Source organism: Molothrus aeneus, chromosome 4 (genome assembly GCF_037042795.1).
Source record: "Molothrus aeneus isolate 106 chromosome 4, BPBGC_Maene_1.0, whole genome shotgun sequence".
NCBI classification, from domain to species: domain Eukaryota; kingdom Metazoa; phylum Chordata; class Aves; order Passeriformes; family Icteridae; genus Molothrus; species Molothrus aeneus.
In genome coordinates, this window is record NC_089649.1 from 72,130,587 (window position 1) to 72,156,953 (window position 26,367).

The 26,367-nt window shown below is 57.7% G+C and overlaps 2 protein-coding genes across 3 annotated transcripts; one reads left to right on the plus strand and one right to left on the minus strand.

The window, feature by feature from the left end:
* The first annotated feature begins 366 nt into the window (after positions 1-366).
* Positions 367-8,711, plus strand: PAIP2B (poly(A) binding protein interacting protein 2B). The gene is made up of 4 exons (XM_066548837.1): positions 367-432; positions 3,603-3,757; positions 6,785-6,961; positions 8,504-8,711. Exons 2-4 carry the CDS (start codon positions 3,614-3,616, stop codon positions 8,558-8,560), a joined length of 378 nt encoding a protein of 125 aa, XP_066404934.1. The 5' UTR covers positions 367-432; positions 3,603-3,613; the 3' UTR covers positions 8,561-8,711.
* A 4,623-nt stretch (positions 8,712-13,334) lies between these two features.
* On the minus strand, positions 13,335-24,452 carry NAGK (N-acetylglucosamine kinase). 2 transcript variants are annotated; one of them, XM_066548835.1, is made up of 10 exons: positions 23,980-24,452; positions 19,913-19,997; positions 18,948-19,046; positions 18,725-18,866; positions 18,431-18,541; positions 16,964-17,076; positions 15,984-16,071; positions 14,929-15,026; positions 14,746-14,824; positions 13,335-13,640 (listed from the first exon to the last, which is right to left on the minus strand). In XM_066548835.1, exons 1-10 carry the CDS (start codon positions 24,180-24,182, stop codon positions 13,456-13,458), a joined length of 1,203 nt encoding a protein of 400 aa, XP_066404932.1. In that variant the 5' UTR covers positions 24,183-24,452; the 3' UTR covers positions 13,335-13,455. The 2 variants fall into 2 exon arrangements, with proteins under 2 accessions (XP_066404932.1, XP_066404933.1); XM_066548836.1 differs by lacking the exon at positions 23,980-24,452 and adding an exon at positions 20,454-20,498.
* Positions 24,453-26,367: the final 1,915 nt, after the last annotated feature.

Genomic DNA, 26,367 nt, shown 5'->3' on the forward strand with positions numbered 1-26,367 from the left:
GCCAATCAGCGTGCTTCTACCAACGCGCCCTGGCGGCGGGGTAGATTTGTGACGCCCGTCCCCATTGGGCGAAGCGCCTGTCAATCATTCTCCAGCAGCGGGGGCGGGGCGTTCGGTGTTATTTACATCGCGCGCGGCCCCGCCCCCCGCGCGCTGCCCGTCTGCCCCACGTGGGCGACGCGTGCGCTCAGCCAATCAGAGCCACCGGCGGCAGCCAATCCGGAGCGCCGCTCGGTGGGTGGGGTTAACCGTCTGATTGACAGCTCAGCGGCGCAATAGCAACGCGGTTTGTATCCGTGACGCCCAACCAGAACGCTGGGGGGCGGGGCCACGCGGCGGGGCTGGCCAATAGGGGGCGGGGGCGTGGCGGCGGCGGGAGGGGCGGGGCGTGGCGGCGGCGGAGGGCGCGGAGCGGCACCGGCCGGGCCCGAGGTACCGGGTGGGACGCGGGGGGGACGCGGGGGCGGCCCCGGGGACCGCGCCCGGGCCCGGCGGGGGCAGCGGCGCAGCGCGGCCCGGGGGCACTCGGGCGCACTCGGGGAACGCGGGACCGGCGGGGCCAGGGGGCTCCGGGCCCGAGCAGGCCCCGCTGTCCCGCGGGCTCCGGGGGCTCCGGGGGCGCTGCCGGGCCCCGCTCGGGCTCCTGGCGCGGCGCCCCCGGGAGCGGCATCGCGGCGTCCCGAAAGAGCCCCGGAGTGCGCTCGCTGTGGGCCGGGATCGGCTCCTGCACCCCGTTCCCATTCCTGTTTCATTCCCAATCCCAATCCCATTCCCATCCTGTTCCCAATCCTGTTCCCGTTCCTATTCCCATCCCAATCCCATTCCCTTTCCCATTCCCTTCATTCCCATCCCCGTCCCAATCCCATCCCCGTTCCCATTCCCATCCCAATCCTATTCCTGTTCTCTTTTCCATTCCAATCCCAATCCCATCCCCGTTCCCAATCTCATTCCCATTCCCTTTTCCATCCCCGTTCCCAAACCCAATCCCATTCCTGTTCCCTTTTCCATTCCCATTCCCATCCCAATCCCATCCCATTCCCATCCTGTTCCCAATCCTGTTCCCGTTCCTATTCCCATCCCAATCCCATTCCCTTTCCCATTCCCTTCATTCCCATCCCCGTTCCCAATCCCATCCCCATTCCCACCCCAATCCCGTTCCCATTCCCATTCCATAGGGCCGGGCACACCCCAGTTCCCCGTGGATCCCCCAGGCCGTGGCACACTCACATTTGGGGGAGGTCTGTGTCCCCCAATTCCCCCTCCAGCCGGGATTTTTGGGATATTTCTGCCTCGTTCCCATGGGATTTTTGGGATATTTGGGGTTTTTTCCATGCCAGCCCAGCCTGCAGGGCCGGATGGGGACACCAGGCTGTGTGTCCAGCATCCCAAATCCAGGATTTGGGAAAGGTTTTCCCAAACACTCCTTGGGGTGTTTGGGATAAAAACTCTGGATAAAAGCTCTGGGATTTGGAGGGTTATCCTGGAAACATCCACGTTTGGGGAATTTGGGGTTTTCATGGAATCCTGGAATGGTTTGGGCTTGGTAAAAGCCTTAAATCCCATCCAGGGACATTTTCCACCATCCCAGATGGATCCAACCTGGCCCTGGCTTCCAGGAATTCTCTGGGAATTCCAGCCCAGCCAGGAATTCCTTGCCAAGATCCCAGCCCCATCTCCCCTTTCCCAGTGGGAGCCATTCCCTGGCTCCTGTCCCTCGATCCCTTGTCCCCTTTTTTATAATCCCTGATCCTTGAAACCCAAACATTCCTTTCTCAATTTTCTCCCTCTTTTTTCCCATTTTTTTCTCCCATTTTCCCCCATTTTTTCTCAATTTTTTTCCCCTTTTCCCCCCATTTTTCCTCCCATTTTTCCTCATTTTTTTTGCCTGGTTTTCCTCCCTTTTTCCCTCTCCAGCTCTCTTGGAGCCCCTTTAGGCACTCAGAGAATTCCCTGGATTTTTCCCTTCTCCAGGTGAACGTTCCCAATTTTCCCAGCCTGGCTCCTTTTCCAGTTCCATGAAGATTTAACCCTTTGGGAATCCTCCCAGATTTCCAACCCAATCCCAGGGCTCCTGTCACTGCAGGAAAGGAGGGAAGTGGGATTGACCCTTCCCAGGAAATTTTGGGAATGATGAAGACTCCCAGGGCTCATCCCGGCTCAGCCATTCCCGCTGGGGTGGGACAATCCCAGAGATTCCAGCTGTGGAATCCCAAAATTCCAGTTCCAGCATCCTGGGAGAATTCCAGCTCTGGAATCCTGGGAGAATTCCAGCTGTGGAATCCCAAAATTCCAATTGCAGCATCCTGGGAGAATTCCAGCTCTGAAATCCTGGGAGAATTCCAGTTTTGAAATCCTGGAAGAATTCCAGCTTTGGAGTCCTGGGAGAATTCCAGTTTTGGAGAATTCCAGCTCTGGAGTGCCAGGAGAATTCCAATTCTGAAACCCCGGGAGAATTCCAGTTTTGGAGAATTCCAGCTCTGGAGTGCCAGGAGAATTCCAATTCTGAAACCCCGGGAGAATTCCAGTTTTGGAGTCCCAGGAGAATTCCAGCTCTGAAATCCTGGGAGAATTCCAATTTTGGGGTCCTGGGAAAATTCCAGCTGTGGAATCCCAGGAGAATTCCAATTTTGGAATCCTGGGAGAATTCCAGCTCTGAAATCCTGGGAGAATTCCAGTTTTGAAATCCTGGAAGAATTCCAGTTGTGGAGTCCTGGGAAAATTCCAGCTGTGGAATCCCAGGAGAATTCCAGCTCTGGAATCCCAGGAGCTGTTCCCTATCCTGGTCCCGCCTGTTCCGGTGGGATTTGGGATTTTGGGAGAGGTGGCAGAACCGTGGATGGAATCCTGGAATTGTGGAATGGTTTGGGGTGGGAAAAGGGATCCCAGATCCCAAATCCAAGCTGGGCTTCCCTTCCCGCTTTTCCAGAGGGAATGGGGGCCGGGGAGCAGAGCCAGGGGTGAATTCCCTGTGGAATTCCCGGCTGGAATTGCTGCTCCTGCTCGATTTTCCCCAGGGATGGATTTTGGGAAGGAATTCTGCTGGTTAACCCTTCCTGTGCCACAGGGATGCTGCAAGCCAGGCTGGGAGAGCTGGGAATGCTCCCCTGGAGAAGGGAAAATTCCAGGGAATCCTCAGAGTCCCTGCAGGGGCTCCAGGAGAGCTGAGAGGGGCTGGGGACAAGGCCTGCAGGGACAGGAGCCAGGGAATGGCTCCCACTGGGAAAGGGGAGATTGGGCTGGGATCTTGGCAAGGAATTCCTGGCTGGGCTGGAATTCCCAGATTTGCTGGGGCTGCCCCTGGATCCCTGGCAGTGCCCAAGGCCAGGCTGGATCCACCTGGGATAGCGGGAGGTGTCCCTGCCCATGGATGGGATGGGATTTAAGGTCTGTTCCAACCCAAACCATTCCAGGATTCTGGAGCTCTTTTGCTCTGGGAGAGCTGGGAATGCTCCCCTGGAGAAGGGAAAAATCCAGGGAATATTGAAAATCCCTGGAGACAGGGACAGGAGGCGGGGAATGGCTCCCAGGATGGAATCCCGTGGGATCGGGGCTGGCTTTGGGCTCCGCAGCCGCTCCCTCATTCCCGAATCCCCCGATCCCAGAGTCCCCAAGGATGAATGGCTCCGAGCTCGCCGGCAGCACGGCGTCCAACCCCAAATCCAAGGAGGATCCGGTTGGGAATGGGCACGAGGAGAAGGAGAACAATCCCTTCGCTGAGTACATGTGGATGGAGAACGAGGAGGACTTCAACCGGCAGGTGGGATTCCCGGAATTCCTGGGATTTGGGAACAGCCTGGGGGTGATTCCCACAGATTCCCGGAATTCCTGGGATTTGGGAACAGCCTGAGAGTGATTCCCAGAGAATTCCACATCCAGGAATTCTCGGGATTTGGGATTCAGGGCGGGTTTCAGTCTGGGGTGAGTCCCAGAAATTCCCACATTTGGGAATTCTTGGGATTCAGGATTCAGGGCAGATTTCAGCTTGGAGGTGATTCCCAGAGAGTCCCAAATCCAGGAATTCTCAGGATTTGGATTTCAGCCTGAGGGTGATTCCCAGAGATTCCCAAATCCAGGAATTCTCGGGATTTGGGAATGGGGCAGATTTCAGCATGGGGCTGATTCCCAGAGATTCCCACATCCATGAATTCTTGGGATTCTGGGTGGATTTCAGCCTGGAATTGATTCCCAGAGATTCCCACATTTGGGAATTCTCAGGATTTGGGTTCAGCCTGGGTGGGGATTCCCAGAGATTCCCAAATTTTGGGAATTCTCAGGATTCAGGGCAGATTTCAGCCTGGGGTGGTTCCCAGAGATTCCCACATTTGGGAATTCTCGGCATTTGGGAACAGCCTGAATCCCAGAGATTCCCACATCCAGGAATTCTCGGGATTCAGGGTGGATTCCAGCCTGGGAGTGATTCCCAGAGAATTTGGAATTTCCACATCCAGGAATTCCCAGAGAATTCCACATCCAGGAATCCTCGGGATTTTGGGTTCAGCCTGGGGGTGATTCCCACATCCAGGAATTCTTGGGATTTGGGAACGGGGGGCGGATTTCAGCCTTGGGGGTGATTCCCAGAGATTCCCACATCCAGGAATTCTCGGGATTCAGGGTGGATTCCAGCCCGGGCTGGTTCCCAACCTCCCGTGTGTATCCATAGGGAAAACGATCTGGGAATGTTTTGCTTTGATGGGAAAAGGCGGCTCAGGGCAGAGCGTTGGATCTGCCTGGAAAAGCCAGGAAAAAGCAGGAAGGAAAATTCCCGAGGGGGTGGTGCCATCACCATTCCCTTCTCCCCAGACTTTGGGATTTTCCTTCCCTTTCCTCAGGATCACCCCCTGGAATTTGGGTCCAGATCCCAGTCTGGGGTGAAATCCTGGATTTCAGGGAACCTCTGGAGCGGGCAGAGCTCCTGGGATGTTGTGCTGGGACCCAAACAGCTCCAAAACTCGGGAATAACGACCTGGAAGAGCTTTGGATCCTCATCCCAATCCCAGGGCATTCCCTGGCGTCATCCCAGGAGCTGGAGACACCTTGGGAGAGAGGAAGGAGCTTTTCCCTGGATGCTCCTCCCTCCCTCCCTTCCCTAAAACATTCCCAGGCTCCAATTCCCACCTCCAGGGTGTCCAGGAAGGCCGGGAAAAGGGAATTCCCGCCCCCTTTTCTCCACAGGGAAATTCCAGCAGCATTCCTGGTTTATCCCCAGCCAACATTCCCTGTTGCTGACCCACGTTCCAATCCCATGACTTTGGATTTTCCTCCAGAGGTTTTCCCTCTTCCTCAATTTTCCAAAGCCACGTGGCTCCCCTGGATTTTCCAGTTGGGATTTGGGACATCCATCCAATGGGATGGAGCTCTCCAGGTGCTTTTCCAGCCCTTTCCCATGGATCCAGACAATTCCTTTCCCATGGATCTGGAAATTCCCATGGATCCAGAAATGCTTTTCATTGGATCGCTGGAAATTCCTTTCCCAAGGATCCAGAGATTCCCATGGCTCCAGAATTTTTTTCCTCAATGGATCTGGACATTCCTTTTCCATGCATCCAGAAAATCCCATGGATCCAGACATTCCTTTCCCATGGATCCAGATTTTTTTTCTCAATGGATCTGGAAATTCCTTTCCCAAGGATCCAGAGATTCCCATGGATCTGGAAATTCCTTTCCCAAGGATCCAGAAATTCCTTTCCAATGGATCCAGAAATTTTTCTCCCTCATAGAACCAGAAATTTTTTTCCCCCATGGATGCAGAAATTCCTTTCCCATGGATCCAGACATTCCTTTCCAATGGATCCAGAATTTTTTTCCTCCACGGATCCGGAAATTTCTTTCCCCTGGATCCTGAAACTCTTTTCCCATAGATCCAGAATTTTTTTTCTCCGTGGATCCAGAAATTTCTTTTCCAAGGATCCAGAAATTCCTTTCCCATGGATTGGGGCTGAGGGGAGCATCCAGGCTGGAAAACAGGGAATGTTCACCTGGACGTGCAGAATCCTGGGATAATCATCCTCCTGCCAGGATGAGCTGACATTCCTGGGATATTTGGATTTTAGATCCCGATTTCTCTGCAGGAATTCCTTCCCAAATCCCAGCTAAATTCCACTTTTCCAACGGGAGCCATTCCCTGTGTCCTGTCCCTCCGTCCCTTGTCCCCACTCCTGCAGCCCCTTTAGGAGCTCTGAGAATTCCCTGGATTTTTCCCAGGTGGAACGTGGAAAACTCAGCCTTTCCCCGACATTCCATGGATCAAAATTTTCAGGATTGGCTCCTCTTGGAGTCTCCTAAATCCAGGAAAAAAACAAAACCCAGGAAAACGGGAACGGCTGCGATTCCCAACCCCATCCTCTGCTTCCACCTCCCTGCCTGGGCAGCTCCAGGAATTCCGGGCTGGGGAAGCTCTGGGATCACATCCACCATTCCTGGAAAAAAGGAATTCCTGGAAAAAAAAGGAATTCCTGGAAAAAAAAGGAATTCCTGGAACAAAGGAGGCTCAGGGACCTTCTGGAGCTCCACGAATCCCTGGTAGGGGGAGACAGGTGGGAATCGGGATTTGGGAACGGTGATGGGATGAGAGGGAAAGCTGGGAAAAATTGGGAATTTTCCTCTTGGAAAGGAGCTGGAATGGCCCCGTATTCCCGGCGGGATTGGACGGATGTGGCACCCAGGGACGGGAAGGGTCTCTCTGAGGGCTTTTCCGACCTCGAGAATTCCATGAGCTCCTCGGAGCTGCCGGCTCTTCCCGCGGGAAATCCCGGGATTCCCTCCCCTTGGAATGTTCTCATTCCAGGTGGAGGAGGAGCTGCAGGAGCAGGAATTCCTGGATCGCTGCTTCCAGGAGATGCTGGAGGAGGAGGACCAGGATTGGTTCATCCCGGCGCGGGATCTCCCGCAGGGAATGGCGCAGCTCCAGCAGCAGCTCCACGGCCTCTCCGTGGGCGACGGGCACGGGTCCGAGGACATCCTGGTGAGCGCATTCCCGGGATCGGCGCGGCGTTCCCGGGATCAGCACATTGCCGGGATCGGCACAGCATTCCCGGGATCGGCGCAGCGTTCCCGGGATCGGCGCAGCGTTCCCGGGATCGGCGCAGCATTCCCGGGATCGGCACATTCCTGGGATCGGCACAGCATTCCCGGGATTGGCGCATTCCCTGGGACTGGGACATCCTTGGAATCCTGTCCCTGGAATTCGCCCATCCCTGGAATTCTGTCCCTGGAACTGTCCCATCCCTGGAACTGTCCCATCCTTGGAATTGCCCAATCCCTGGAATCCTACCCCTGGTATTCTCCCATCCCTGGAATTGTCTGTCCCGTCCTTGGAGTTCTCTCCTTGGAATTGTCCCATCCTTAAAATTGTCCCATCCTTAAAATTGTCCCATCCCTGGAATTGTCCCATCCCCCGGAATTGTCCCATCCTTGGAATTCTATCCCTGGAATTGTCCCATCTCTGGAATTGTTCCAGTCTCGGAATTCTCCCATCCCTGGAATTGTCCAATCCTTAAAATTGTCCCATCCTTGGAATTCTCCCATCCCTGGAATTCTATCCCTGGAATTGTCCCATCCCCGGGAATTGTCCCATCCTTGGGATTGTCCCATCCCTGGAATCCTGTCCCTGGAATTGTCCCGTCCTTGGAGTTCTCTCCCTGGAATTGTCCCATCCTTGGGATTGTCCCATTCTTGGAATTCTCCCATCCATGGAATTCTACCTCTGGGATTGGCACATTCCCTGGAATTGTCCCATCCTTGGGATTGTCCCATCCCTGGAATTCTCCCATCCCTGGGATCAGCCCATCCTTGGAATTCTCCCACCCCTGGAATTGTCCCATCCCAGGAATTGTCCCATGCCTGGAATTCCACCCCTGGAATTGTCCCATCCTTAAAATTCTCCTATCCCTGGAATTCTGTCCCTGGAATGCTCCTATCCCTGGAATTGACCCATCCCGGGAATTGACCCATCTCTGGAATTGTCCCAGTCTTGGAATTTTCCCATCCCTGGAATTCTACCCCTGGAATTGTCCAATCCTTAAAATTGTCCCCATCCATGGAATTCTCCTATCCCTGGAATTCTGTCCCTGGAATTATCCAATCCCTGGAATTTTGTCACAGGAATTGTCCCATGCTTAAAATTGTCCCATCCTTGGAATTGTCCAATCCCTGGAATTCTATCCTTGGAATTCTCCCATCCTTGGAATTCTCCCATCCTTGGAATTATCCAATCCCTGGAATTCTCCCATCCTTAATTGTCCCATTCCTGGAATTGCCCCTGGATCCCTGGAAGTGTCCAAGGCCACATTGGATCCACCTGGAATATTTGGATTGGGATGGGATTTGAGGATGGGATTTGAGGATCCCTTCCCACCCAAACCATTCCACAATTCCATAAATTTCCTCTCCAGATTTCCCAAATCCAACCCGAGACCCCAGACCTGGGGAACCCTCAACCCATCCCGGGAATCCCTGGAATTCCCAACACTGACCAATCCCATTCCCATCTTTTTTTTTTTCCCAGAGCAAAAGCAACTTGAATCCAGATGCCAAGGAATTCATTCCCGGAGTGAAATACTGACCTCGGAAATTCGGGAATGGCCTGGCCAGAGACTGAATCCCTGCTCCAGGGAAAAGCTGGGACATGGGAAGAGCCCGGAGCGGCTCCATCACCGGGATCTGCTCCAGCTCCAAGTACTTCTGGGTTTCCCTAAAATTTTTTTTTTCCTTTTTTGGTTTTTTTTTTTTTTTTTTCGGGCTTTTCCTCACTTTTTCTTGGCAGTTTTTGGCTTCCTGGGATTTGCGGCGACCCCGCCAGCGGGAAAATCTTGGGAAAAGTCATGGGAAAATCACAGGAGAATAATGGGAAAAATCACGGAAAAATCACAGGAAAATCGTGGGAAGATCACAGGAAAATAATGGGAAAATCTTGGGAAAAATCATGGGAAAATCACGGGAAAATCCTGGGAAAATCACAGGAAAATCCTGGGAAAATCTTGGGAAAAAATCATGGGAAAATCACAGGAAAATCCTGGGAAAATCCTGGGAAAATCACAGGAAAATCCTGGGAAAATCTTGGGGAAATAATGGAAAAATCACAGCAAAATCTTGGGAAAATCACAGGAAAATCCTGGGAAAATCTTGGGAAAAAATCATGGGAAAATCACAGGAAAATCCTGGGAAAATCCTGGGAAAATCACAGGAAAATCCTGGGAAAATCTTGGGGAAATAATGGAAAAATCACAGCAAAATCTTGGGAAAATCACAGGAAAATCCTGGGAAAATCTTGGGAAAAAATCATGGGAAAATCACAGCAAAATCTTGGGAAAATCACAGGAAAATCCTGGGAAAATCCTGGGAAAATCTTGGGGAAATAATGGAAAAATCACAGCAAAATCTTGGGAAAATCACAGGAAAATAATGGGAAAATCACGGGAAAAATCATGGAAAAATAATGGGAAAAATCATGGAAAAATAATGGGAAAAATCATGGAAAAATAATGGGAAAAATCACGAGAAAATAATGGGAAAATAATGAGAAAAGCATGGGAAATCAATAATGGGAAAATCATGGAAAATCTTGGGGAAAATCATGGAAAAATCATGGAATATCAATAATGGGAAAATAATGGGAAATCAGTAATGGGAAAATCAGCTTTTCCTGCTTCCAGAGGATTTTTAGGGTTGGGAGCTGCACTGGATTTTCCCTGATTTTTCTGGAGTGGGATTTCCCCTGGTTTTTCCGGGATGGGATTTTCCCTGCTGGAAGTGAAGGGTTCCAAGGTGCAATCCCGAAATTCCTCCATGTGGAAGCTGAGCAGGGGGATCCTGCCAATCCCAGAGGTTTTGAGGGAAACCTGGATTTCCCCAAACTCCTCTTCCCCTTAAGGAATTCCTCAGCTCATCCAACACTACAGCCCCGATTCCTCGCGGGTGAAAAATCCAAGGAAAACTGAATTCCTGGGAAAAAAGAGAGGGCTGGGATGAGGGATATTTGGGAATATCCTGATGCTGATCCCTTTTCCAAGGATCCTGGGGTGGGATCCGTGTCTCCATCAGGATTTGATCCTGGGAATTTCCTTCCCAATCCATGGGAGCTGCAGCTCCCTAAATCCCAGCCGCTCCCAAGGTTCTGGGAGGTTCAGAAATCCAAGGAAAGCAGGAGATCCTTGAATTTGGGAATCCCTGTCCAAGGAAATCGGGAGCTCCTTGGGATTGGGAATCTCTGTCTGAGGAAATCAGGAACTTTTTGGGGATTGGGAATCCCTGTCCAAGGAGAGCAGGAGCTTCCCAAGGTCAGAAACCCTGTCCAGGAAAACCAGGAATGTTTTGGGATTGGGAATCCCTGTCCAGGGATATCAGGAGCTCATTGGGATTGGGAATCCCTGTCCAGGAAAAATGGGAGCTCTTTGGGATCGGGAATCCCTATCCAAGGAAATCAGGAGCTCCTCAGGGTCAGGAATCCCTGTCCAGGGAAACCAGGAACTCTTTGGGATTGGGAATCCCTGTCCAGGAAAAGTGGGAGCTTTCCAAGGTTACAAATCCCTATCCAAGGAAATCAGGAGCTCCTTTGGGATTGGGAATCCCTGTCCAGGGAAATCAGGAATGTTTTGGGATTGGGAATCCCTACAGAGGAAAAGCAGGAGCTCCTTGGGGTCGGGAATCCTCATCCAAGGAAATCAGGCACTCCCTGGGATTGGGAATCCTTGTCCAAGGAGAGCAGGAGCTTCCCAAGGTCAGAAACCCTGTCCAGGGAAACCAGGAATGTTTTGGGATTGGGAATCCCTATCCAAGGATATCAGGAACTTTTTGGGATTGGGAATCCCTATCCAGAGAAATTGGGAATCTTTTGGGATTGGAAATCCCTGTCCAGGGAAAGTGGGAGCTCCTTGGGGTCAGGAATCCCCATCCAAGGAAATCAGGAGCTCCTTTGGGATTGGGAATCCCTATCCAGGGAAATCAGAAGCTCCTGATGGGGGCCAGAAATCCCTGCCCAGAAAAATCAGGAACTTTTTGGGATTGGGAACGTCTCCCTGGAGAAAGTGGGAGCTCTCTGGGATTGGGAATCCCTGTCCAGGGAAATCAGGAGCCTCCCAAGGTTACAAACCCCTATCCCTGGAAAACAGGACCTATTTGGGGTTGGAGATCCCAAACCAGGAGCATCCCAGAGGCTCCAAACCCCTTTTCCAGGGAAAGTGGGATCTGCTGGGCTGGGGAACCCTGGCGGAGCAGCAGCACCGGCCCCATTCCCGCTGCTCATCCCTGAAAATCCCCGTGGATCAGCGGGATCGGGGCCGCCGGAGCGTGAACAGGGCTGAGCTCATGGAATTCCCGGCGCTTCCCGCAGTTCCCAGCCCCTCTGGAAGCAGCGGCCCCATGGAAACCCTTCCCGCCCCACAAGCCCCGTTCGGGGCCGGCTTTGGCTGGGGCGGGACGGGATCCGTCCCCTGGAGCCATCCCACGCTCCCCCCTCCTCTTTTTCCCGGTTTTCCTTGGATTTCTGCCCCAGTTCCCTCCTTTTCCCCCGCCCCCCAATGCTGTGCATTTCAGACGAGAGGTGTTATCCCAAATAAACTTTTTTGGGAAGGGAGCGGGGCCGGAGTTTTCCTTGGAAAACTGTGGGGTCTCCGTTTGGCCACCCCACCCCTCCCAGTGATCCCAGTCATTCCCAGTTTGGCGCCTGTGCTGGCTCTGCTTGGGAATTCCCCTCCTGGAGAAGCTCCTGGAGGATTTTCCAGCACTTTGGCCCTTTCTGGGCACTTTTGATTCCCTACAGGGATTTTCTCCCTTTTTTTGTTTCCCTTTTTAAGTGGGATTTCCCCCAAAAGCTGCTCCAGCAGCTCCACGTCCATTCCCAGGCTGGGGATGTCACCCCTGATCCCAATCTTTGGGGTTTCCTCCTTCCTGCTTTTCCTTGGATGCAGAGCCCTCCCTGCCTGTGCTGGCAGGCTCAGCACCCCAATCCCGTTCCCAATCCCATTCCCAATCCTGTTCCCAAACCCAGTCCCATTCCCAATCCCATTCTCATTTCCATTCACAATCTCATTCCTGTTCCCAATCCCATTCCCAATCCCCTACCCCGTGCCATTCCCATCCTGTCCCATTCCCATTCTCCCATCTCCATCCCATCCCCACACTCTCATCCTCATCCTGCCCCATCCCCACATTCCCATTCCCATCCTGTCCCATTCCCACACTCCCATCCCCTCACTCCTGGTCCCATCCTGCCCCATTCCCACATTCCCATCCTCATCCTGCCCCATTCCAGGCTCTCGTTCCCACTCCCTATCCTCTCAGTCCCATCCCCATCCTGCCCCATTCCCATCCCGCTCCATCCCCTCACTCCTGGTCCCATTCCCACACTCCCATTCCCACACTCCCTATCCCACCCCATTCCCACCTCCCCAATTCCCATTCCCACCCCATTCCCACTCCCCTGGGCCAGTGCAACCGTTTTATTGCTGAACCACAAACCCCACACACCCCACAAACCCCACAGACCCCACACACCCCACACACCCCACAAACCCCACACACCCCACAAACCCCACACACCCCACACACCCCATAGACCCTCACACACCCCACACACCCCACACACTCCACAAACCCCAAACACCCCACAGACCCCACACACCCCATACACCCCACAGACCCACACACACCCCATAGACCCACACACACCCCATAGACCCACAGACCCCACAAACCCCACACATCCCCCAGCCCCGCCCCTCCCGCGCCTGCTCCCCCTTCATCCGGGGGGCGCTCCAGGAGCAGTTTTGGGGCGCTGTTCCATTTTTGGGGCGCTCTGGGGGCAGTTTTGGGGCGCTGTTCCCGTGTTTGGGTTGGCTCTAGGGGCAGTTTTGATGTGCTGTCCTGTGTTTGGGGCGCTCTAGGGGCAGTTTTGGGGTGCTGTTCGGTTTTAGGGCGCACTTGGTGCAGTTTTGGGGCTCTGTCCCATATTTAGGGCGCTCTAGGGGCAGTTTTGGGGCTCTGTCCCATGTTTGGGTTGCTCTGGGGGCAGTTCTGGAGCTCTGTTCCATTTTTGGGGCGCTCTGGGGGCAGTTCTGGGGCTCTGTCCCATGTTTGGGGTGGCTCTGGGGGCAGTTTTAGGGTGCTCTGGGGGCAGTTTTGGGGTGCTGTCCCGTGTTTGGGTTGGCTCTGGGTGCAGTTTTGGGGTGGCTCTGGGGGCAGTTTTGGGGCGCTGTTTGGTTTTGGGGCGCTCTAGGGGCAGTTTTGGGGCGCTGTTTGGTTTTGGGGCACTCTGGGGGCAGTTTTGGGGCTCTGTTCCATTTTTGGGGCGCTCTGGGGGCAGTTTTGGGGTGCTGTCCCGTGTTTGGGTTGGCTCTGGGGGCAGTTTTGGGGCGCTGTTTGGTTTTGGGGCACTCTGGGGGCAGTTTTGGGGCTCTGTTCCATTTTTGGGGCACTCCGGGGCAGTTCTATGGCGCTGTCCCGTGTTTCGGGGTGCGGCTCTCAGAACACGTGTGTGTAGAACACATCCACGTTCCCGGCGCGATCCAGCGGCAGCGCCGCCCCCACGTTCCGGGCTCCGAGCCGCGCTCCCCCCAGCGCCGAGGAGCGCCGCAGCTTCAGCAGGCTGAACCTGGAGAAATCGCCCTGCGCCGCGAACCGCGCCTGCTCCAGCACCGGGATGAACCCTGCAGACACCGGCACGCGCTCACGGCCGACCCCAAACACAACCCCAAAAGTGAACCCCAAAAGCCAACCCCGAAAGCCAACCCCGAAAGCCAACCCCAAAAGGCGACGCCAAACCCAACCCCAAAAGCCAACCCCAAACCTGACCCCAAACCCAACCCCAAAAGTGAACCCCAAAAGCCAACCCCAAACCCAACCCCAAAAGCAAACCCCGAAAGCCAACCCCAAAAGCCGACGCCAAACCCAACCCCGAAAGTAAACCCCAAAAGCCAACCCCAAAAGTGAACCCCAAAAGCCAACCCCAAAAGTGAACCCCAAAAGCCGATGCCAAACCCAACCCCAAAAGCCGACCCCAAAAGTGAACCCCAAAAGCCGACCCCAAAAGCCAACCCTGAAAGCCAACCCCAAAAGCCGACTCCAAAACAAACCCCAAAAGTGAAGCCCGAAAGCTGACCCCAAACCCAACCCCAAAAGCCAGCCCCAAAACCAACCCCAAAAGTGAACCCCAAAAGCCGACCCCAAAAGTGAACCCCAAAAGCCGACCCCAACAGCCGACCCCCAAAACCGACCCCAAAACCGACCCCAAACCCAACCCCAAAAGCCAACCCCAAAAGCCAACCCCAAAAGCCAACCCCAAAGGCCAACCCCAAAACCCAACCCCAAAAGCCAACCCCAAAAGTGAGCCCCAAAAGCCAACCCCAAAAGCAAACCCCAAAAGCCAGCCCCAAAAGTGAACCCCAAAAGCCTACCCCAAAAGCCAACCCCAAACCCAACCCCAAAAACCAACCCGAAAAGCAAACCCCAAAAGCCAACCCCAAAAGCCGACCCCAAAAGCCAGCCCCAAAAGCCGACCCCAAAAGTGAACCCCAAAAGCCAACCCCAAAAGTGAACCCCAAAAGCCGACCCCAAAAGCCAACCCCAAAAGCCAAGCCCAAACCCAACCCCAAAAACCAACCCCAAAAGCAAACCCCAAAAGCCAGCCCCAAAAGTGAACCCCAAAAGCCAACCCCAAAACCAACCCCAAAAGCCGACCCCAAAACCAACCCCAAAAGCCGACCCCAAAAGCAGCCGACCCCCGGAGGGCGCGGGCGGCCCCGCGGCGCTCACCCGCCTGCAGGCGCTCCCAGCTGTTCCACACGGAGCCCACGCAGACGATGGGCAGCCCCAGCTCGCCCCCGAACAGGCTCTGCGGGGTGGCCGCGCTCAGACGGGCGCGGTGGCACCGCCGCGGGGGTGGGGACACCCGGCCGGGCGCGGTGGCACCGATGGCGCCGCCGGGTGCGGCCTCACCTGGTGGATTTTGGGCAGCACGGCCACCACGTGGCGCGCCAGCACCGCGCCGGCCTTGGTGAAGATGTGGCAGCACAGCGGGTCACCGAGCTGGGCACCTGCGGGTGGCACCCGCGGGGACATGGGACACTCCCCTGTGCCCCCTACCCCAGGGGTGGCACTCATGGGGACATGGGACACTCCCCTGTGCCCTACCCCAGGGGTGGCACCCACGGGGACATGGGACACTCCCCTGTGCCCCCTTCCCCAGGGGTGGCACCCATGGGGACATGGGACACTCCCCTGTGCCCTACCCCAGGGGTGGCACCCACGGGGACATGGGACACTCCCCTGTGCCCCCTTCCCCAGGGGTGGCACCCATGGGGACATGGGACACTCCCCTGTGCCCTTCCCCAGGGGTGGCACCCATGGGGACATGGGACACTCCCCTGTGCCCTACCCCAGGGGTGGCACCCATGGGGACATGGGACACTCCCCTGTGCCCCCTACCCCAGGGGTGGCACCCGCAGGGACATGGGACACTCCCCTGTGCCCCCTACCCCAGGGGTGGCACCCACGGGGACATGGGACACTCCCCTGTGCCCCCTTCCCCAGGGGTGGCACCCATGGGGACATGGGACACTCCCCTGTGCCCTTCCCCAGGGGTGGCACCCATGGGGACATGGGACACTCCTCTGTGCCCCCTACCCCAGGGGTGGCACCCGCGGGGACATGGGACACTCCCCTGTGCCCCCTTCCCCCCCCCGGGGGTGGCACCTGGGTGTCCCCACCCCGAGGAGGGCAGAGGGTGCTGGGGTCAAGGTGCGCCCGGGGCAGAGAGCGGGGAGTGGCAGCGGGAGGGACAAGGGGACAGGGATAAGGGGACAGGGATAAGGTGGCAGGGACAAGGGGGCAGAGACAAGGGGACAGGGACAAGGGGGACAGGGATAAGGGGGCAGGGACAAGGGGGACAGGGATGGGAAGGAGGACAGGGACAAATGGGATAGGGACAAGGGGGATGGGGACAAACAGGGACAGGGACAATGGGGTCATTCCCTGGGCAGGGGTTTCCCTACCCTCCGCCAGTTTCTGGCAAAATCCCGCAAATTTGGACTTCTCGAAGGTGCGGTAGAGGTGGGTCAGGAGCCCCATCCTGTCCGAGATCTGCGGGGTCGGGGCCAGGGGGGCCCCGGGTGAGGGCTGGGGACCCCTCCTGGGCACCCCAATGTCCCTGGTACAGCTGGGAGCAACCCCAGGACCCCAGAACACGGCTCAGGGCCGCCCCTGGACCCCAACACCCACCCCAAAAGCCTTCCAGGACCCCAATACTCACCCCAGCCCTGCCTCCAGGAGCTTGACACCCATCCCAGAGCCCTTCCAGGGCCCCGAGACCCATCCCAACCCCCCAAAAACTCCCAATACTCATCCCAAAGCCCCTCCAGGACCCCAAAACCCATCCCAAACCCCTCAAGACCTCCGATACCCATCCCACAGCACCCCCAGACCCCTACACCCATCCCAAAGCCCCTTAAGACCCATCCCAAAACTTCCCCAACACCCTGATACCCATCCCAGATCCCTCAAAACCCGTCCCAAACCTCCCCAGAACCCCAACACCCATCCCAAAGCCCTACTAGAATCTCAAAACCCATCCCAACCTCCCCAACACCCCAAAATCCATCCCAAAGACCCAAGAACCCCAAAACCCATCCCAAACCACCCCAAGCACCCCGATACCTCTCCCAAAGCCCCTCAAGACCCCAACACCCATCCCAACGTCCCTCAAAGACCCCAATACCCACCCCAGATGCCTCAAAAGCCATCTCAAATCCACTCCAAGACCCCAAAACCCATCCCAAACCCTCCCAGAACCCGAATACCCATCCCAAAGCCCCTCAAGACCCTGATACCCATCCCAGATCCCTCAAAACCTATCCTAAAGCCATTCCAAGACCCCAACACCCATCACAAACCATCCCAAGACCCCAACACCCATCCCAAACCCCACCAAGAACCCCAAAACCCATCCCAAACACCCCAAAAGCCCCGGCAGCACCTGGAAGTAGTCGAACATGGCCTGCCTGACGTAGGCAACGTCGTGAGGCGGCACCTCCAGGTTGTCCATGCAGTCAAACACAATCTTGACAGCCTGGTGAGCAATCCAGTACGCTGGGAATAACGGAATGGGGTCAGGGATGGATGGATGGATGGATGGATGGATGGATGATGGATGGATGGATGATGGATGGATGATGGATGGATGATGGATGGATGATGGATGGATGGATGATGGATGGATGATGGATGGATGATGGATGGATGATGGATGGATGGATGATGGATGGATGGATGGATGGATGGATGGATGGATGGATGGATGGATGGATGGATGGATGATGGATGGATGATGGATGGATGGATGGATGGATGGATGGATGGATGGATGGATGGATGGATGGATGGATGGATGATGGATGGATGGATGGATGGATGGATGGATGGATGGATGGATGGATGGATGGGTGATGGATGGATGGATGGATGATGGATGGATGGATGATGGATGGATGATGGATGGATGATGGATGGATGGATGGATGGATGATGGATGGATGGATGGATGGATGGATGGATGGATGGATGGATGGATGGATGGATGGATGATGGATGGGTGATGGATGGATGGATGGATGGATGGATGGATGGATGGATGGATGGATGGGTGATGGATGGATGGATGGATGATGGATGGATGGATGGATGGATGGATGGATGGATGGATGGATGGATGGATGGATGGATGGATGATGGATGATGGATGGATGGATGATGGATGGATGGATGATGGATGGATGATGGATGGATGGATGGATGATGGATGGATGGATGGATGGATGATGGATGATGGATGGATGGATGGATGATGGATGGATGGATGGATGGATGGATGGATGGATGGATGGATGGATGGATGGATGGATGATGGATGGATGGATGGATGGATGGATGGATGATGGATGGATGATGGATGGATGGATGGATGATGGATGATGGATGGGTGGATGGATGATGGATGGATGATGGATGGATGGATGGATGGATGGATGGATGGATGGATGGATGGATGATGGATGGATGATGGATGGATGGATGGATGGATGGATGGATGGATGGATGGATGGATGGATGGATGGATGGATGATGGATGGATGGATGGATGATGGATGGATGGATGGATGATGGATGGATGATGGATGGATGGATGGATGGATGGATGGATGGATGATGGATGGATGGATGGATGATGGATGGATGGATGGATGATGGATGGATGGATGATGGATGGATGGATGGATGGATGGATGGATGGATGGATGGATGGATGGATGGATGGATGGATGGATTATGGTCACTAATGGGGTCATCAATGGGGTCAGTAATGGGGTCAGCAATGGGGTCAGTAATGGGGTCAGCAATGGGGTCAGCAATGGGGTCTCCCCTCCCCGGTGCCCCCCGGGCTCACCAGAGCCTTCGTCCCCCATCATGTGTCCCCAGCCTCCACAGCCGGTCTCGGAGCCGTCGGGGTTGATGAGTTTGCAGTTGGAGCCCGTGCCCGAGATGAGCACGATGCCACCTGCGGGGTGACACCCATGGGGGTGGCACGGTGCCCGATGTCACCAATGCCATCCCAGCCACCAGGGACAAGGGGGGCAGGGACAAACAGGGGCAGGGACAAATGGGACAGGGACAAGGGGGACAGGAACAAGGGGGCAGGGACAAATGGGACAGGGACGAGGGGGACAGGGCCCAGGCGCACCGTGGTCGGTGGCCGTGGCCATGGCCCCCACGGCGTCGGTGGTGATGAAGTAGCTCTGGCTCAGGTGGGGGAAGCGGCGCTGCAGCTCCTCCGTCAGCTTCCCGATGGCGTCCTGCTGGTCCCCTCCGCTCAGGGACAGCCCCTGCCGCACCCAGGGCCACCGTCACCCCCGTGGTGGCACCGGGGGGGTGGCACGGGGCTTGGGGACAGCACGGGGGCTCACCAGGGAGCGCAGGGGCACCTGGGGGTCAGCGCCCGCCTTGCTCTTGGCCTCGGTGACCATGCGCTCGATCCTCTCCAGGCACTTGTCGGAGCCGATGAGCTGTGACACGGCCAGGGGACAGCCTGAGGCCACCAAGGTGCCACACCGGGGGTCCCACGTGGTGTTTTAGACACCCTGAGGCCACCCTGGGGGTCTCACGCGGGTTTTTGGACACCCTGAGGCCACCCCAGTGCCACCCAAGGGTCCCACACGGGTTTTTGGTTATGGGAACGCCCTGAGGCCACCCAGGTGCCATCCCATGAGGGTTTTTGGGAATGGGACACCATGTCACCATCTGCAGTGGCTGCGTCCCACCCAGGTGTCCGTGAGTTTGGGGACAACCAGAAACAGCAACACTCCGTGTCCCACACGCTGCTCCACACCCCACATCTCCATGTCCCACACCCCATTCCGTGTCCCAAACCCATTTCCATGTCCCAAACCCAGGCCTGTGTCCCAAACTCTGCTCCCTGTCCCAAACTCATCTCCATATCCCACATCTCCACATCCCACAGCCCACTCCATGTCCCAAAGCCATCTCTGTGTTCCATACCCCGCTCCGTGTCCCGAACCCAGCACCACGTCCCAAAGCCATCTCCAAATCCCGTATCTCCACGTCCCAAACCCAGCTCCGCGTCCCAAACCCAGCTCCATGTCCCACACCCTGCTCTGTGTCCCAAACCCAGCTCCATGTCCCAAACCCAGCTCCATGTCCCACAACCTGCTCCATGTCCCAAACCCAGCTCCATATCCCATATGTCTGTGTTGCAAGCCCCCTCCCCGTGTGTCATCCCCTGTCCCCGTGTCCCAAGCCCCCTCTCCCTGCGTCCCACACCCCGCTCCGTGTCCCACACCCCCTCCCCATGTCCCGTCCCCTGTCCCCGTGTCCCAGCCCAGCCTGGGGACAGGGCTGTCCCCCAGCTCACCCAGTGGTTGGTGCAGGGTCCCTCGGTCTCGGCCAGGATTTGGCCATCCTCGGACACCAGCACCACCCTGGAGTGGGTGCCCCCGCTGCGGAGAGAGGGGGGGACACTGCCAGCACCGCCCCCTGGCCCCTGTCCCCTGTCCCACCGAGCGGGGGGACCCCGCTCAGCCCCCTCGCCCAAGGGGTCACTCGGGGGGCCCTGAAATGGGGGGTGCTGACCCCACCCGGGGCAGGAGCCGGTCCTGGGGGGTCCATCCGAGCCCCCCTCCATGGCTGCCTCCCCCCGGCTTGGGGGTGCCTGGGCGGGGCGATGGGTTTGGGGGTGCGGAGGAGCCCCCGGAGCCCCCCCCCCTCCATCGGTCCCCGTCCCCCCAGTTTGGGGGTACCCGGGGCGGGGCGATGGGTTTGGGGGTCCGGAGGAGCCCCCGGAGCCCCCCTCCATCGGTCCCCGTCCCCCCAGTTTGGGGGTGTCTGGGCGGGGCGATGGGTTTGGGGGTGCGGAGGAGCCCCCGGAGCCCCCCCGGCCGCGCCGCGCCCCTCACCCCTCCACGCCGCCGAACAGCGACGCCATCGCGGCCGCCACTGGCCCCGCCCCCCGCTCCCGGACACGCGCCCCGCTCCCGGACACGCCCCGGGGCGGGGCCACGCCCACTGACACGCCCACGACCATTTATGGGTATTGCCACGCTCATATACACGCCCATCCGCATGGCCCCGCCCATAGTCCGCCCATCTCCATATATGGGCAAAGAGCAGCGTCATCTAGTCCATGGCCACGCCTCCCGCTTTGGCTCCGCCCCCCGCCCTCTCCGGGTCCCTGTGGCCCCTCCCTGTCCCCGTCTGTCCCCTGCGGGGACCGCGCGATGGCACCGGGACCCCACCCGCGACACGGGCCCTCGCACGGGGCGCTGCTGCCCCACGGACACGCTCAGGACACGGCCCCGCGCGTGTGGGGCTGCGGAATGGCGTAAAGACCCCAAATCCCCCCAAAACCCACCCGTGAGAAATCCCCCAAACCCCCGAAAACCCACCCGTGAGAAATCCCCCAAATCCCCCCAAAACCCACCCGTGAGAAATCCCCCAAACCCCCCAGTGCCCATCCGCGGCACAACCCCAAGCAACCACAAGTGACAAATTCCCCCAAATCCCCCCTACCCACGTGTGATAAATCCCCCAAATCCCCCCAAAACCCGCCCGTGACAAATCCCCCAAATCCCCTCTGTACCCCAACTGTGAGAAATCCCCCAAATCCCCCAGTACCCATCCATGGCACAGTCCTACGCACCCACAAATGACAAATTCCCCCAAATCCCCCCTACCCACCCGTGAGAAATCCCCCAAATCCCCCAGTACCCATCCGTGGCACAACCCCATGCACCCACAAGTGACAATTTCCCCCAAATCCCCCCAAAGCCCCCCAAAACCCACAAGTGACAATATCCCCCAAATCACCTGTGACAAATCCCCCAATTCCCCTGTTCCCTCCTGGCACAGAGCCCCCCTCGCACTCCACCTCTCCTTCCTGGAATCCCCCAAAGCTAAGGGGGGTCTCCCCCTGTCCCCTCTGTCCCCTCTGTCCCCCCTGTCCCCTCTGTCCCCTCTGTCCCCAGTGTCTCCAGTGTCCCCTCCCCCGATGGTCCCTCCGCAGCCGCTGCCGGTCCCCCGTCCCCCGGTCCCCCCTCCCCGGGGCAGCGGGGTCACAGCTGAGGCCCTGCAGGGCCCCGCGGGCTCAGCGGGGGACAGAGGTGACAGTGATGGCAGCGGTGACAGTGATGGCAGCGGTGACAGCGGTGGCAGAGGTGACAGTGATGGCAGCAGTGACAGCCACGTGAGCTGGCTGTCCCCGCCCTGGGGACAGGGAGGGAGGGAGAGGAGGGAGAGAGGGGAGGGGGGAGATGGAAAACGTGAAGGGAAAGAGAGAGGGATGGATGATGGATGGATGATGGATGGATGATGGATGGATGGATGGATGATGGATGGATGATGGATGGATGGATGGATGGATGGATGGATGGATGGATGGATGGATGGATGGATGGATGGATGGATGATGGATGGATGGATGATGGATGGATGGATGGATGATGGATGGATGGATGGATGGATGGATGGATGGATGGATGGATGGATGGATGGATGATGGATGGATGGATGATGGATGGATGGATGGATGGATGGATGATGGATGGATGATGGATGGATGATGGATGGATGGATGGATGGATGGATGGATGGATGGATGGATGGATGGATGGATGATGGATGGATGATGGATGGATGGATGGATGGATGATGGATGGATGGATGGATGGATGGATGGATGGATGGATGGATGGATGGATGGATGGATGGATGATGGATGGAGGGATGGATGGAGGTCTGGGGACACCTGAATGCAGAGAGAAGATGGCAATGCAGGACAGGCAGGAGGAAGAGCAGGGACAACTGCAACCAGCTGGGGACAACGGCCCAGAAACCAGAGGAGGGGACCGGTGGCCCAGCGTGGTCAGGAACCCTTTCCCACCCGGCAGCACCAGCCGGGCCATCCCAAATCCCAAAGCCCACATCCCACATCCCACACCTCTCACAGCCACATTGCCGCTGTCAGGGGTTCTGTGGTCCTGGGATGCTGGGACGGGGACACAGTGGGGCAGCTGGGCCACAGCTGGGACAGGGATACAGCTGGCATGGGGACACAGCCAGGATGGGGACACAGCCGAGATGGGGACACAGCCGAGGTGGGGACACGGCCATCCCGGGACTGTGATCGTGTTGTGTCCCCCCCGCCCTTCAGCAGGGTGTGGCGGAGTCTCCTTGCCGTGTGTCGCCTCCTCCTGGGGGCTGTGCCTGCCCCAGGGATGCGGACCCTCGGGATTGTCCCCGTTTTCCAGGCGGACCCTCGGGATTGTCCCCGTTTTCCAGGCTGGGGGTCCCGGACTCCGCGGGAGGAGCGATCCCGGCTCCCCCCCGGGCGGGGGAGGCGGCGGCAGGGGAAGGGTTAAGGCGGGGAGCGCGCGTGTGCAGCCCCCGAGCCCACCGCCCTGTGCCCTCATTAGCCCTGGTGGCACCAGCCTGTCTGGGGACAGCGGCGACAGGCGACAGGGGACGGCCCCCGCCGCCTTTGTCTCAACTTGTGGCAAAGTTGGAGCGGAGCCGGGAGCTGCCAGTGAGTCCCACGAGGCCGCGGCGTGGGGACAGCGCTGTCCCCGCTGCCACCCTCGGCGCCAGGGGGACGGCGGGGCCGTGCCGGGAGTGCCCCGACCGCATCGCGCCACCCGCTCGGGGACGAGGACAGGAGCGTCCCCGCGGTGCCCTGAGCGTGTCCCCAGCCTGGAGGAGGTGGCTTCTCCCATCTGGGATCGGGTGGCACCGGCGGGACGGGAGGCGCGGGGTAAGGCACGGAGGTTTGGGGGGCTCGGGGCAAACAGGCGGTGGGACCCAGCCCGGGAATGGGGTGCGGGAACCGGGAACGCTCCAGGGACAGCCCGGTGCCAGCAGAGCCCGGGAATGGCGGGGAGGCTCCATCCCCGCCGCTCCCGTGGGTTCCCGATGGGAGGGACAGCGACGGCAGCGGGACAGAGAGGGGACATCAGCACTCGGGGACCCGGGCTGAGCCCCCCAAAACCGGGCTGGGGCCCCTCCGTTATCCCGAGCTCCACCCCGGAGCATCCCTGGCGGATCCGGCTGGGAGAGGAGGGAAGAAGGCCCAGGCAGGAGCGGCCCCGCTGCGGGGGAAGCGCTGATTTCGGGGGGCTGGGTGGAATTCCAGGCTCTGGATCCATCCCCGGCTGCTGAGCCGGGGTCGGAGCGGCACCAGGGACATCCCAGGGACATCTCAGGGGCATCCCACCCGGAGGAGGAGGAGGATGGTGAGCGGAGGATCGGGAATGGGGCGGTGGTGGGATGGGGTGGGTGGCTGCCGTTGGGATTGGATTTGGGGTGCCCATCCCAGCGGGTGATCCCATCCCAAACGGACGATCCTGTGCCCGTTCCCATCCCAAATGGGTGATCCCACACCCGTCCCCATCCCAAATAGACCACACAGGGTCACACCCATGCCACCAGTACCGGGAGAAAGGATCAACCGGGAGAGCCGGGATGCAGGGAAGCGGAGTCTGTCCGTGTGTCCGTCCGTGTGTCCTTCCCTGTGTCCGGTTGCCTTCTTGCAGCTCTGAAATCCCACTGTGTTCCTGGAGATCCCAGCTGTGCTGTAAGTGCTGTCTGACCCATTCCCAGAGTCCGTCCATTTGTCTGATTGTCCGTCCATCCATCCATCATCCATCCATCATCCATCCATCCATCCATCCATCATCCATCCATCATCCATCCATCCATCATCCATCCATCCATCCATCCATCATCCATCCATCCATCCATCCATCCATCCATCCATCCATCCATCCATCCATCCATCATCCATCCATCCATCCATCATCCATCCATCCATCCATCATCCATCATCCATCCATCCATCCATCATCCATCCATCCATCCATCCATCCATCCATCCATCCATCCATCCATCCATCATCCATCCATCCATCATCCATCCATCCATCCATCATCCATCCCTCATCCATCCATCCATCCATCCATCCATCCATCCATCCATCCATCCATCCATCCATCATCCATCCATCCATCCATCATCCATCCATCCATCCATCCATCCATCATCCATCCATCCATCATCCATCCATCCATCCATCCATCCATCCATCATCCATCCATCCATCATCCATCATCCATCCATCCATCCATCCATCATCCATCCATCCATCCATCCATCCATCCATCCATCCATCCATCCATCATCCATCCCTCATCCATCCATCCATCCATCCATCCATCCATCCATCCATCCATCCATCCATCCATCCATCCATCCATCATCCATCCATCCATCCATCATCCATCCATCATCCATCCATCCATCATCCATCCATCCATCATCCATCATCCATCCATCCATCCATCCATCCATCCATCCATCCATCCATCCATCCATCCATCCATCCATCCATCCATCATCCATCCATCCATCCATCATCCATCCATCCCAGCATTTGCTCATCCATCCCACCATCCCTTTGTCCCTTCATCCCTCCATTGCTCCATCCATCCCTCCATTTTCCCACTCCTCACCCTCCACCCCTCCCTCCATCTCTCTCTCCCTCCCTCCACCCCACTCCCCATCCCAGGGATCCGGGCAGGGACAATGTTGGTGACATTTGCGCTCTGGCTCTGCCATCTTCCAGCCGGACACCGTGGAGGGGACAGGAGGTGAATTCCAGAGGAGGTGAATTCCAGGTGAATTCCTGAGGGACCAGGAGCAGGGCTGGGAGGTGACGCTGTTGGGGCTGAGCCGCCCTGGGGTGGTGGCACTGGGGACACGGGTGGCTCCTGCCTGTTCTGGGAGGTGTCACAGAGCAGCCTCAGCTCTGAGGGCTGGGGATGAGCACCGGGATGTGGCTGTGACCTTTCCAACCGGGAATGTCACCGGTGTCCACCCACGGAGACCCTGGGCTGGACAGGGATGGGGATGGGGACAGGGAATGGGAATGGGGAGAGGGAGTGGGGACAGGGACAGGGAATGGGGACGGGGATGGGGATGGGAGTGGGGAATGAGGACAGGGAGTGGGACAGGGAATGGGGATAGGGACAGAAAATGGGAATGGGGATGGGATCAGGGAATGGGAATGGGGACGGGGACAGGAATGGGGATGTGACAGGGACAGGAAATGGGACAGAGAATGGGGACAGACACAGACAGGGGCAGGGACAGGGAATGGGGATGGGGATGGGGATGGGGACAGGGAATGGGGATGTGACAGGGACAGGGAATGGGACAGAGAATGGGGACACAGACAGGGGCAGGGACAGGGAATGGGAATGGGGACCGGGAATGGGAATGGGGACAGGGACAGGGAATGGGGATGGGGATGGGGACAGGGACAAGGATGGGGACGGGGGCAGGGATGGAGATGGGAATGGGGCAGGGATAGGGACGTGGGTGGGGACAGAAGGATGGGAACAGGGACAGAGATGAGGACTGGGATGAAGACAAGGATGGGGACAGGGATGGGGACAGGAACAGGGACAGCAGTGGGGGTGGGCAGGGGGCTATGGGCGTGGCCAGGGGGGCAGGGACAGGGACAGCGCCGAGGGGCGCCCATCCCCACCGGAGGGGTCGGGGCGGGGCCGATGGGGCCGCGGGGCCCCGGTGGGGGCAGAGGGCAGGAGCCGAGGGGCGCCGCTCGTTAAAGCTGATCGCTCCATCGCTAATTGATATCATTAATGAGCGGGGGGAGGGGGCGGAGAATCCCCCCGGAGCAGCTCCGCCCCTCCCCCACCCGCGCCGTGCCTCAGTTTCCCCCACCCGCCTGCGGAGCGCGCGCGCGGGGACACGCGGCCATGTCACCGCCCCGCGCGTGCCACGGGAGCGGGGGGAGAGGG